We start from the raw sequence: 12,790 nt of genomic DNA on the forward strand, positions 1-12,790 counted from the left end.
TATTACACAGAATTATGAATTTCAGAGAATCGATCTGATCCTTAGTCGGATTCTCAATGGCATTAAATGCCAATACAATGGGATAAGATGCCCACCCCCTTGCGGTCAAAAATCTATGTGAAACTTCTGACTCCCCAAAACTTAACTGTTTATAGCCTACTGTTGACTCGAAGCCTTAACCAATAACCCAGTTAGTTGATCTGTGTCTAATATGTGTATCCTGCATTCTTACAATAATACCTAACTTTTTCTTTTTCCGCTATTTCTAGGCTATGCTGTTTTAGTTTTTTCAAATCGTTGCAAATCTCCCCAAATTTTTCTAATGAATTTGTTTTTAAAAATCTATGTACGGTTCAAACCTGCATAGTTCAAGGATCAGTCGATAGTGTCCTTGGTGAAGACCACAATACAGAAAGGGACAAGCTGATGATTCAGAATTCCCTGTCCTTTTCCAGAAGCCAGACCTGTCAATACGGCGTCAATTAAACAACTGGATGTTTTGTTCTCCACTTCGGGAGGTTAACATTTTGGAGGCCTCAGGTGGAGCTGGAATAGATTAGAGTCTTGGAGGCAGGACAGTGCGAAATGGAGTCAGAAAACCTGGATTCAGCCTCCGCTTTGCTTTTGGGCTTAACACATGTTTAAAAAAAAAAAAAAAGCGGGAGTAATAAAATTAGTAATAGTGATTTCAGCCGTGCCCATCAGGTGCTCACGAAATTATTTCAACTAAGAAGTAACATGCTGGGTTCCTCATTCTTCATCGATCCCAGGAATCCTGAGCCAGGTGTCAGCCTTCATTTACAAACGGGTTACACACCTAAGTAAACGGCAGAATCGGGATCTGAACCCGGGCCCGCCGGCGCACTTGCCCGAGCATTTCCCGCTTTGCCAGCGCACGAAGGGCAGGCCACGGGGGCAATAATCCGTGCCTCGGACTTAGACACGCGCCGGGTGGGAAAGTGGGCTACACTAGGATGACTTTGTCACTCAACCGCGGTACAGCCGAGCCCTGGGCTTTGTTACCAGCCACTTCGCGAGGGCCCCCGGCGCGCGGGGAGGCGGCGCTTCCTCCACCCGGAGGGTGGGACCCTCGGCCTCCGCCGGGCCTCGGATCGCCGACGACGTACGTGCAAGCCCTGGGAAGGGGGCGCGGGGCGGCGAACGGCGAGCCCGCGAAGAAGGGCCGCGGCCGACGAGGCGGTGGGCGAGGCCGGTGACCCAATAAAGCCTGCCGGGCCGCGGGAGGCCCCACCCGGGCCCGGTTCCGGGCACACGCCGCAGGGTCCCGGGCCGGCGGCAGCTCGCGCGCGCCCGTCGCAGCGCTCGGCGTGAGGGCGCCTCCGGCCGAGGGTGTGAGCGCGCGCCGCCGGGCCGGGCCGGGAGCGAGGGAGGCGGGAGGAGGGAGCGCCCGCCGCCCGGGAGCCGCGCGGAGCGGCGGGGCGAGGCGGGGCGAGGCCCGGGCCCCGCGGCGCCCGCCCGCCCTTCGGCGTCCGGGAGCCGCAACGCCCGCGGCCCAGGCCCGGGCTCTCGGCCCGCCCCGCGCGTGCCCGCGCGTGCGCGTCCTCGCCGGCCCGTCCCTCCTCCTTGCCGCCCCTCCCGCGCGCGCTCCCCGACTCCCCGGCTCGCGCCGCTCCATGTAGCCCCGGATCCCCGGGAGACCGAGGAGGAGGGGGCGACCACAAGATGGCGGGTACGTGGCCCCCTGTCCTCCGGGCGGCGGCGGCGGCGCCTCCTCCCCGCGTCCGCCCGCCAGCCGCCCGCCGCCCGCCGCCGCCGCCCCAACTCGCGGCCGGCGCGGGGTCTTGGCGCGGGGAGGCGCCGCGGGGCCGGGAGGGCGGGCGGCGGGGGCGGCGCGCCGGGTCCCGGGGGCGCTGACCGGGCCTTTCTTCTCTCCCCTCGGCGCAGACCTCTCGCTGCTCCAGGAGGACCTGCAGGAGGACGCGGACGGATGTGAGTGCGCCCGCCGCGCTGTCGCGGCTCCGGCGGCCCGCGGGGAGCGGCCGGGAAGGAAGGGCGGGCGGCGGCGGCCTGGGCCCGGCCGGCGGGGACCGGGCTCGGCGAGGCGTGGCCCTGGGCCGGCGGGGGCCGTGAACCGGAGGGAGCTTTGCTCTTCGGGAAGGGAACGGCGCGCCCGCGTCCGCGGGCGGCGAGAGATGCCCTGTCTGACGCCCGAGCTCGGGCCCCGCCGCGTCGCCCACCCTCGCATCACCCCCCGGGTGCCTGTGGGCTCGGGGCCCGCTCGGCGTCTGTTTCGGGAGGAGAGAGTGGCGGGGCTGAAATGTGAAATGGGCATTTGGGGTGTGCTTGTTCCCGGTGGGGGGCCCTTCGCGGACCACCCCCCCCTCCCCGCCTCTCCCCTCAGGAAGAGGCTCCGAGAAGGAAGGTGTGTTTTCTTAGAGTTGCTCGCAAGTATCACTCGGCGGCCAGCTGTAGGGGAGCCTGGCCCCGGTTCCGCCGCCTCGGGTCAGTTACCCGGGCTCTCCCTGTGTGGAGACGACGTACCTGTAATTTCCCTTTAGCCCCGAGCAGTTTTTAGATTGCCTCGACACCCCCCTGTGATTTGTGGATTACGGGAAGGATAGAAGGTGTGGCCTCATCAGGAGTTATTAGGTTGGGAGAGAGTATTTCTTTAACGCATGTACGTTCGCCAGTCACCCAGACCTCCCTAAATATTACAGTTTCAGCTTTTCTTTGAGAAAGGGAAGTTTTAAGAGAGTCGATCTTTTGTTTAAAAAAGCAAAAAAATAAAACAAAACAAAAAAAAAACCCACACAAACTTTGACATTGTGTCCAGAATAGTGTCAGGAAGGAACTGATAATTTAGAAAGGAATTTGTTTATTTCGTGTGTGCTTTTCTAAGCATCAGAAGATAATTTGGAAATGGTTCTGCGTTGAAATGATAACCACGGTAGAATTTGTGGTGTATTTAGGGGAAAGCCTGCCCGATGCTGAGATTTACTGTGGCTAATACTTGGGTAAGTAATTCAGAGATGGTTGCAGTTTGAAATTGCTCTTTTAAATACCGGGTCGTTAATCCTTAGTGTCGTCTAATGTGGTTTTTTCCTTGGCCAAATTAAGCTTAATTTTTAAATTCCTAGATGTTTTGAGTGAAGTAAGGGGGAATTTACTATTCAGAAGGGTTCTCTGAAAAGAGTAATCATTTTTAAAGCAAATTAACCATATGCAGAATTAACTTTTGCTAACTCGGGCTTGTTTATTTAAAAAAAAAAAATTCTCTTAAAGGGAGCAGTGCTAATGTAGTGAAGGACAGCTTCTACATTTCACCTGATGTCATATGTTGTGCCTGCTAGCAAGTTTGAAAGGTTATTCAAGGCAGCCATCGATTGCTTGCAGAATTAGGATTGGAAAGGTGGCTTTGATTGTTATCTCCAACAGGGGCTTCTCATTCCTGTAATTATGTTCAAGACTTTATAAATAGAAGAAACGTCACTCAGCAGGTGTTTAGGAATGTGTGAAGGAAGGACTTCTGCCTATTCTTTTATTTTCACCGAGATGCCATGCATGTAGAGCATGACCTGTGGTGTGAGTTTCCTCATTGACCCTAAAGGAGCACAGTCTAGAGGGGAAAGCACACCTGTGAAGAACTCAACAATGGTTTATTCATAAGCCTCAAGACTTCTGTGTACTGAGGATATAGCTCTGCAAAGGATGGCCACAGTCTATGCCCTCTAGTGGTTTACAAGCAGTTTTAGTGTAAGTGTGATAATGAGGCTATCAGAGGCAGTGAACCTCAGTAGTTAATAGACAAAACTCCGAAGCCAGATTGTTTTGTTCCAGTTTTGGTATTGTCATTTTGGACAGACTCGTACAGCTTACTTAACCTGGTCCAGATGCTGAAGTTGTCATTTGTCGATAGGCATAATAGGTATTGCCTGTTTAGAGTTGTTTAGAGGCTTCTGTAAATGAGCGCACAGAAAGCACTTAGAACAGTACTTGGTAAATAGTACTATTATATGGTGGTGCTTAGGACTGAAGAGGAAGGGAAGCTTAAAGAACCGAAAAGGAAATACTGATGTTGAAAATTACACTACAGAATTAATGTAATTATAGATTCTGCTGATGCTTGCAGTTAACTTATTAAAGGTTTAATTTAGGATAAAACAGACATCTGAAGGCATAGTTTATTTGCATATTTATAAATTGGTTGAAGACTTTTTTAGAATAATTGTTTTGTTTTGTTTTTTCAGTTGCTATGGTTTCACAGGTACCTTTACCCGGAATATTTAGAAACAAAGGATCTTTGAACATGTGGCCAGTTGAAGGACCACTTGCTGTTTATTGTGAAGGGAGAAAGAATGAGGGGGAAATCTGGCTATGGTGCCTAGGCCAAGGGTGAGAGAGAATGAGAAAGCTTGTCACATCCTGGAGAAGATGGAGGACCAGGGATGTCGGAAAGAATGGATCTTGGGCTACCCTTACAATGGGAACGTTATCATATGAGCCGATTTTCTGTCTCACGCCGTTCTGGTATGGAGGCCTGCTTCCGGAGTAGTTGTGTACCAGTTCCTGCTGCTTCAGCCAAGCTAGGTCTAAGTCAGCCCTTGTGATGGGAAGACCTCACTTTCTGGCCAAACTCCAGAGTCTTGGTTGTCTTTCCTAAATGCAGAACCTAGACAAAAAGAGAGTAAATATAATAGTACAGGTGATCTGTTGCTATGGAGACTAGGAGAGGACCTGGGTGTGGTCTGGATTTTGAAGTGAGGGGGGCATTGCCAGACCTTGATAAGAATCTTAGGTCTTTTGTTTTGGTTTAAGTCCCAAAGTCTCTGTACAGAGCCCATAGAAAAGTGGGCAGAATGGAGGAAAGGTTGGTCAAAGACTGACTTGGCTGATAGCCTTGAGAAAAAGAAATGAAATCCTAGTATGTGAAAAATGGTGCTTTGTATGTACATAGCAGAAGGTCATAAAGGTAAGTAAATGAAATGACTAGGTACTGTTAAGTTTGTCATAGGTTAAAAGTGGTACTTTCCATACTGTACCATGAAACATACTTTGAATTTCAAAGTGAAAGAAAGCCAGTGACATCCATTTGAATAGGTATCTCAGCAGAGTGACTTCAGAGTCCGGGGGAAATCCTGTTTCTTGAATCATGGGAGGCCATGCAAAATTTCAGGTAGACTTTCAAAGAGAGAGATTTTAAATTTCTATTATCAGTTTTCAAGGATGCATTTTAGATTTACATTCCATTTGCTGGATTTCTAAAATAGGTGAGATAGGGCTTATAGTAATCTTCTGTAAGATTGGATGAGTTAGAAGGCTGTTGTATTCTGATAAGTTAGCTGACGTGCAAGGGACTAAATTATTTTCTCAGGAAATGAAACTCCTTAACTACCAGTCAGAATTTTAAGGTAGGCCTCCTGGTTCTAAATATTTATTGGAAATACTTTCTTTTCTTAAATCGCTTAGTTTACAGCATTGAGCAGCAGCCCAAGCCTGTTGTATAGGCAATTTGTTTGAACCCATGCTTAAAATACCCTTGAGGATTAATCTAGCATGCTGTATGTGGTTTGATTTAACCGAGAGGTCATTCGGATGAAGCTTGGGTGTAATATAGCTTATTTAGTGTTTATGTTAACTTTTCTTTCAGCTGTAACTAGCGTGACGTTGAAGAGCCTTTGGAGCTATGTTATGTCATATGCCATACCGCAGAATTGTTCATATTCGAAGAAGTTTTGGAAAATTTTTACACTATATTCTTTTTCAGGTTTGAGGGCACTATTGGATTAGAGTGAATTAAGGATGGATCCGGGACTAACTGGGTATATTTGCTCGGACTGTACTTCTTTCAAAGAGTCTCTGGGCCCTCGGACTACTTTTGAAAACTAGTTTTGATAAGATTCTTAATGTCCTTGCCACCTAAGGGAAGTAAGGAGGAAAAAATTAGGGCTGTGTGTAGTAGCGGCCGGGGAATCAATTAAAAAGCTGTAGGAAGGTGCCCTTGAAAGCCATAATATTTAGAACTGTTGTTAAATGGGGATTTGGAAGAGTGAGTCATGAGACTTGATAGCATATTTTGATTGCTACCAACAAGACTACATAGGAAAAGTCTTTATTTAGAGATAATATAATTAATATCCTAGAAAAGCATGTTTAAAATTGGTTTTAGTGGTACCCCCATGTATATAGAATCAGTTAATGATGTGTTGGGTAACCATTCTCTGCAGAATTTTTTTTTCTTTTTTCTTTTCTTTCTTTCTTTTTTTTTTTTGTTTTTTGTTTTTTGTTTTTTGTTTTTTGTCTTAAGATAAAAGGAGAAAACCTTTTTTGTAAATATGCACATCAGCTGCCTGGACTTGTATCTGCATGACTTGGGGGAAAGATGAACAGCCCTTGCTGGGTAAAGTTGATTAGTCTGCCACATTTGATCACTGGTTTATTATTTCTGGCACTTTTGCCTCAGTTCCTCATCCCATCAATACAAAGAACTTATATTTTAAACTATTCACTCCTCTGTTCGCCTTTTATTTTGCTTTGAGATTTTTCTCTCCTGATGGCAAAGAATTTTTGCCATAAGCTACATGATGGAGTGGGCTGAATTAAAGTGTTACTTTGCCTCTGCCTTCAGCTCAGGTCATGGTCTCAGGGTCCTGGGATTGAGCCCCACATCGGGCTCTCTGCTCATCAGGGAACCTGCTTCCTCCCTCTCTCTCTGCCTGCCTCTCTGCCTCCTTGTGATCTCTTTGTCAAATAAATAAATAGAATCTTTAGAAAAAAAAAATGTTACTTTGCATTTAACTTGGATCTGAAAATAAACCTAATTGAATGTTTTGGAGGAGGAGTGGTGGCACATCTGTGGGGTTTGGGCTAAGGTTAAGAGGTTAAGAGGCCTATATTCACTCTAAGTTCTGAAGCAGGCACTTCTGCACTGATCTTTCAGCTGGCAGGTCACCTAAGGTCCCCCTTCTCCAGATCCATCCTTCGATCCTCCTGACTGTTCAGTCAAGTGTTCTTAGCTCTTTACCCTCCTAGACTTGGTAGCAGACTTGTTCTCTGGCCTACTTGGTGTCAAGTTGGTGTTTGAGCATTTATCATGCTGTAATTCTGGAACACATCTCAGTGTAGTTCTTTTTTTAAGATTTTATTAGTTGAGAGTGTGCGTGCACAAGTGGGCAGAGAGGGAGACGGAGAAGCAGACTCACTGCTCAGCGGGGAGCCCCACGTGGGGCCTAGATCCTGGGATCATGACTTGAGTGAGCCACTCAGTTGCCCCAATTTCAGTCTAGTTCTGTGCAGAGGAAAGAGCACTTGGTTTTGTAAACATTAGGCCTGCATTCAGATTCTGCCCATTGCTGTTTATTCACTTATCTTGAGTAGATAACTTCTTGAGCAGAAAAACTTCTTTTTTCTCAGCTCTTCTCTGCCCTCAAAACGTTGATGGACACTTGGAATGATTCCAGTTTTGGGTTGTTAGAAATAAAGCTCTGGTGAGCATTCATGTACAAGTCTTTGTGTGGACACATAATGGTCTTTCTCTTGGGTATGTATCTAGGAGTAGAATGGCTGTCTCCCTTTTTAAGGAACTGCCAAACTGTTTTCCAAAGTGGTTGTACCATTTTACACTCCCACCAGCGGTGTGTAAGAGTTCCCGGTGCTCCATACCCTTGCCAGCGTTTGGTGTGGGCAGTCTTCATTCTAGCTGTCCTCTTAAGTATGTATAGTGGTTTGGGTTGTTTTGGTTTTTTTGTTTTTTTGTAGTTTGAATTTGTATTTCCTTAATGACTAATAATGCTCATATTTTCCTGTGCTCATTTGCCATCTATATGTCTTTGATGAAGTGCCTGTTCAAATCTTTTGCTCATTCTTTCATTGGGTATTTGTTCTCTTACTAAATTTTGGGAGTTCTTTATATATTCCAGGCACAGGTTCTTTCTCAGGTATGTGATTTGCAAATACTATCTTCTGTGTATAACTTGTCTTATTTTTAGCAGTGTCTTTAGAGGAGTAGAAGTTTGAATTTTGAGGTTCAGTTTATTATTTTTTCACAAATGCCCTTTATCAGGTTGAGAAACTTCCCTGAGTTTACTGAGAACTTTTTTGAAATTAGGAGTGGATGTTGGATTTTGTCACATTCTTTTTCTACAAATATGGTTTTCTTTATTTTTTTAAAATACGAATTACATTGATTTTTTTTAACTGAATGCCATTTAATTTTTTGAATGGAAAATTTCATTCAGATAAGATGACAGCAGATGAGTCATCATATCCCTCCTTACCCTCAACTTTCATTTACACACCTCTAACATATGGGCTTTTGGGGGGGGAGTAGAGAGGAGGCAGCCAGAGTACTTTAGTGACATCCCAGGTGTTATTTTATTTTAACTATAAATATTTCACAAGGCATATACCTGAAGTATGTGTAATCTGTGAGTGGAAGGGTATCTAAGATCCAGTAAATAATGTAACTAAGGTATAGTAAATAATGAAACTTTGAATAATTTAATTAAATTCTTTTCTTTCTTTCTTTCTTTCTTTTTTTTTTTTTTTTAAGATTTATTTACTTCAGAGGGCATGCCTCGAGGGGAGGGGCAAAGGGAGAAAAGAGAATCTCAAGCAGGCTCCACATCCATAATAGGGCTGGACAGGGGGCTGCATCTCAGAACCCTGAGATCATGACCTGAGCCGAAATCGAGTCGGACTCTGAACTAACTAGGCCACCCAGACACCCTAAATGATTGTTCTTTAGACATTGGCCTTGTTGGTACTACTGCAATAAAGCATATTTGAATAATTACTAAATTTACTTTCATATTGATCACCGGTTTAAGAGAAGCAATATCTTCTTTATTTTTATCATGCTAAGCACATTTTGCCCTTGTGGGCTAGCCTTTATGGAAGCAAAAGAATACTGGTGAACTAAAGTTAAGTTTTCTATTTTAAATTGGTTTGCCGGGGGGTTGGGAGGTTGCATGAGCCTGCTGGTGGGTGTTAAGAAGGGCAGGTATTGCATGGAGCACTAGGTGTGGTGTATAAACAATGAATTTTGGAACACTGAAAAGAAAATAAAAATTGTTTGCCAATATCATCTAGAATCACATAAACTTCTAAAATTGTGAGCTGTGCTGTACCTCTAGTGAGCCAGTGATCCCAGAATTACTGAAATCAAGAGCTAGAGGGCAGATTATATAATTGTTCTTTAAGCAGAAGAAAGTAATAAGCCCAAGGTCTCCCAGATAAGGGTGGCAAGGTGGCTAGAATACAATTCAGATCTTGAAGGTGTTGATGTCCTTTTCCTAGAGCTCATCTAACATAGCTCTTTAGTTGAAAAAGAGAGGTGGGAGAAATTTCTGGATTTCATTTTTTTAATTACCATTTATTATCATACTGTGTGTTGGGCAATGTGCTATAATCTTATAGTACTCCCCATGAGGTCTGTGGTAAGCGCAAAGTTTTACAAAAGTGGTATCAGATGAGGCTTATCTGATGGTTAAATAATTTGCTCAGTCCCCTAACTTGAAAGTGTTAGGTTAATGAACCTCTGTGACACAGTCTTTCTTACTTTATTACCTTTGACTACTGTGTTCTTCCTGCCTTCCAATTTGACTTCCCTTAATTTATCACTTACTTAGGTCATTAACCTCGTAAAGGTTCTGAAGGACACAAAGGTACTAACATGCTCTAAGTATTTGGTAGGTAAAATCATTTTTGTCCTGAGTTACTCCTATTTGTCATGGAAATGTTAGGAGCAAAATACACACTTTCCCTTTGTGTTTAAACACTCATGTACGGGGGAGACAGTCATTGCAGTAAAAGTGGCATGGGATCTGATATATCTGATCATCACATCAAGTGATCATTCTAAAATCTGAATTTATGTTTAAACTAACTATACTGTTTTAAATTTATAGTCAGAAAGACTTGATAAAAATCATTTTTACATTTAGTTATTAACTTAGTGTTTGCTAGAAATATCTTCAAAACTTGGAATAAAATCAAGACTCCACTTAATGGAGTATTAGAGATTGGTGGTAATTTGGATCTGGATTAGCTCTAATTTTGTATTTGGATTACCTATGGAGAAAAGGATTACTTACCAACTTAGTAGGGTTAATAGGACTATGAGGAAAATGTTTACTCACTGAAGGGAAAAAACAACACATCTATAATGTATAGGAATCCACACTTGCACACACTTGCAAGGGCTTTAGTGTGCTGCATGTTCCTCTGGCAAATACTGTTTAGGAAGCGTGATCTTGGTAACTAATTTGACAGAAGGTAAACACACTGATGCCTCTTCTATTTATATGTAGACTTTAGGGAAATGTTTTTAGAATATTCACATAGAATGAACTTTAGGAAATTATTCTTGCTTAACTTCAATTAGAAGATTAAACATGCTATAGGATGCCTTTATATGTCCCAGTAAAGATCATTTCTGAGGATTTAGTGAACTTTTAATATATTTAAAGGAAGGCTATCTGGTGAACATTGTCACAAAGTGTAAATTGAAACAACATACCTGTTGCTTGATGTTATACAGTCCTTCAGATCTGTTGTTTCTCTTAATCATTTTTTTCCCCAAACAATGCCTTAATTACATTTCTGCTACATTCCTAGACCAGGGATTGGAAAGTCAGTGAAGGAACAGGCTGTAAATATTTTAGGTTTTTTGGGCCACGCTGTCTCTGTTGCAGCTACTCAGGTCTGCCTGCGTAGGATGAAAACAGCCCAAGACAGTACAGAAATGAATAAGGATAGCTGGCTGCTCCATGCACAGATCAGACTGGGGCCAGTTTCGCCTGCTGGCGGTGATTTGCTACCCTTGCAACTGTACTGTTCAGTCCAAGGTCTGTAACATTTTTACTCTTTACCTATAATAGTACCCATCACACCTTAGACCTTCAGCACATACTTACTAAGGTGAGTTGTGGTTTTTCTGGCTAAGCTAATTTCGGTCATAAAACCTTAATTGTAGTCAAATAGTGAAGTAATTTATTTTCAGAGTAAATGTGAAAAATTGATTTAATTGAATTGAAAATTTTTAGACCCACAGAGAAGTTGCACAGGTGTTCTAGTTAATTCCCCAAATTCTTCACCTACCTCCAACTAATGTTAACATTTTGCCAGACAGCTCTATTTTTTCTATACATTACACACACACACACACACACACACACACACACACAGTGTAATATATACATTGTTCTTAATCTTCTTTGCATTTTTTTTAAGATTTTATTTATTTATTTGACAGATCACAAGCAGGCAGAGAGACAGGCAGAGAGAGAGGAGGAAGCAGGCTCTCTGCTGAGCAGAGAGCCCGATGTAGGGCTCAATCTCAGGACCCTGGGATCATGACCCAATCCAAAGGCAGAGGCTCAATGCACTGAGCCACCCAGGCACCCCTTCTTTGCATCTTTTAAGAATAAGTTTAGAAATCAGACCCTTTAGCCTGGATCTCCTAAGAGCAAGGCCATTCTCTCATAATCAGCGATCAGATTCACAAAATGTAACATTGATACAATTCAAATATGTAAGAAGTAGTCATTTTCAAATTTCACCAGTTGTTTGATAATGTTTTTTATGGCAACCATTTTACCAGTCCAGCTCTAGCATTGCATTTAGTTGTAATGCCTCTTTGAAAGCCTTTAGCTTTCATGTACTGATATTTTTGAAGAATCTGGTTTTATATAGTTTCCTCATGATTAGATTAAGGTTTTGCACTTTTTTTTTTCTTTGGGCTTTTCTTTCTTTCTTTTTTCTTTCTTTCTTTTTTTTTTTTTTTTAAACAGGAATACTATGTAAGCAGTTCTGTAATTTTTCTCAGTGCTTCATCTCAAGAGGCACCTGATGTCAGTTGTCCATTATTGGTGGTGGTAATTTTAACCACTTGATTAAGGTAATGTCTGCAAGATTTCTCCACCTAAAGATTCTGTTCTTTCCTTTAATAATTAGTAAGGGGAATAGTTGGACACCGAGGAAATACCTCATTCCCAAACAGACTTCTACCCATTAGTATTAGAATGTGTCTGTGATTCTTACTTGAATCCATTTACATTTCCTGTTCGGCAATCTGCTTTACTGAAGAGCATCCCCTTCCTCCCTATTCATTTGTTGGCTTATTTATTAAAATACCATCTTAAAGCCCATATCTTAAGGTAAGACTTTTATAAAAATGATTAAATCTCCAAGGTACATCTTGTTTTCATTTTCTAAAAAGAATGTAAAGAATTGGGAGACAAAATTTGGGAAATTTTATTGTGGTCTAAGTAGTATCAAGGGAAGAAAAATGGGAGGAGGGAGGACGCATTGTCTGTTTTTTGTGGGTTTCTTTTTTCCCCCTATTTTAGAGGCTATTATTAGAGACTACATGGTGAATGAAAGGATGCTGTGTCGTGATCAAGCTTGGTGAAAGTCAGGTTCCAGAAATTAACCATTCTTTTTGGTGTGGTACCTCTCAGAGGCATTAATATGCTAATGAGCTTGTCACTATCTTAGCAGAGGATGAAGTACTCTAGTTCCCTCAAGTATCGCTGTGGGCTACCTTTCACTAACATGTTAATTAAGTGCATTATTCAGGAGAAGCATTAGACTTTTTTTTTTTTTTTTTAAGGTAATAAAAGAATGAACAGGACAGTCTATGCCTTCAGGGAATTTATCTATGTTGGAACTGGGGACAAGCAAAAGAAAATGAAAGAAGGAAAAACAGCTCAAACACTGTGATTGCTGGCGGAATAAAAGCTAGGGCACCCAGACTGGGGGATTCAAAGGAGGAAGAGATCTTAATTAGAAGAGGAGGGATGCTTGGGTAGCTAAGTTGGTTAAGCAACTG

At 43.3% G+C, this 12,790-nt stretch overlaps 1 protein-coding gene across 4 annotated transcripts in view; it reads left to right on the top strand.

The window, feature by feature from the left end:
• Positions 1-1,087: 1,087 nt before the first annotated feature.
• The window catches only part of PPP4R1 (protein phosphatase 4 regulatory subunit 1), a 61,663-nt gene continuing 49,960 nt past the window's right edge, over positions 1,088-12,790 (top strand). For 2 of the 4 annotated variants that reach the window (XM_059409183.1, XM_059409184.1), the window contains exons 1-2: positions 1,561-1,690; positions 1,906-1,950. In XM_059409183.1, coding sequence (XP_059265166.1) covers positions 1,684-1,690; positions 1,906-1,950 — 52 coding nt within the window. In that variant the 5' untranslated portion in view covers positions 1,561-1,683. Of the gene's footprint in view, positions 1,124-1,560; positions 1,691-1,905; positions 1,951-2,032; positions 2,976-12,790 lie in introns of those variants that run through there. The other 2 variants (XM_059409185.1, XM_059409186.1) reach the window with 2 other exon arrangements.

Source organism: Mustela nigripes, chromosome 8, assembly GCF_022355385.1.
Source record: "Mustela nigripes isolate SB6536 chromosome 8, MUSNIG.SB6536, whole genome shotgun sequence".
Classification (NCBI taxonomy): domain Eukaryota; kingdom Metazoa; phylum Chordata; class Mammalia; order Carnivora; family Mustelidae; genus Mustela; species Mustela nigripes.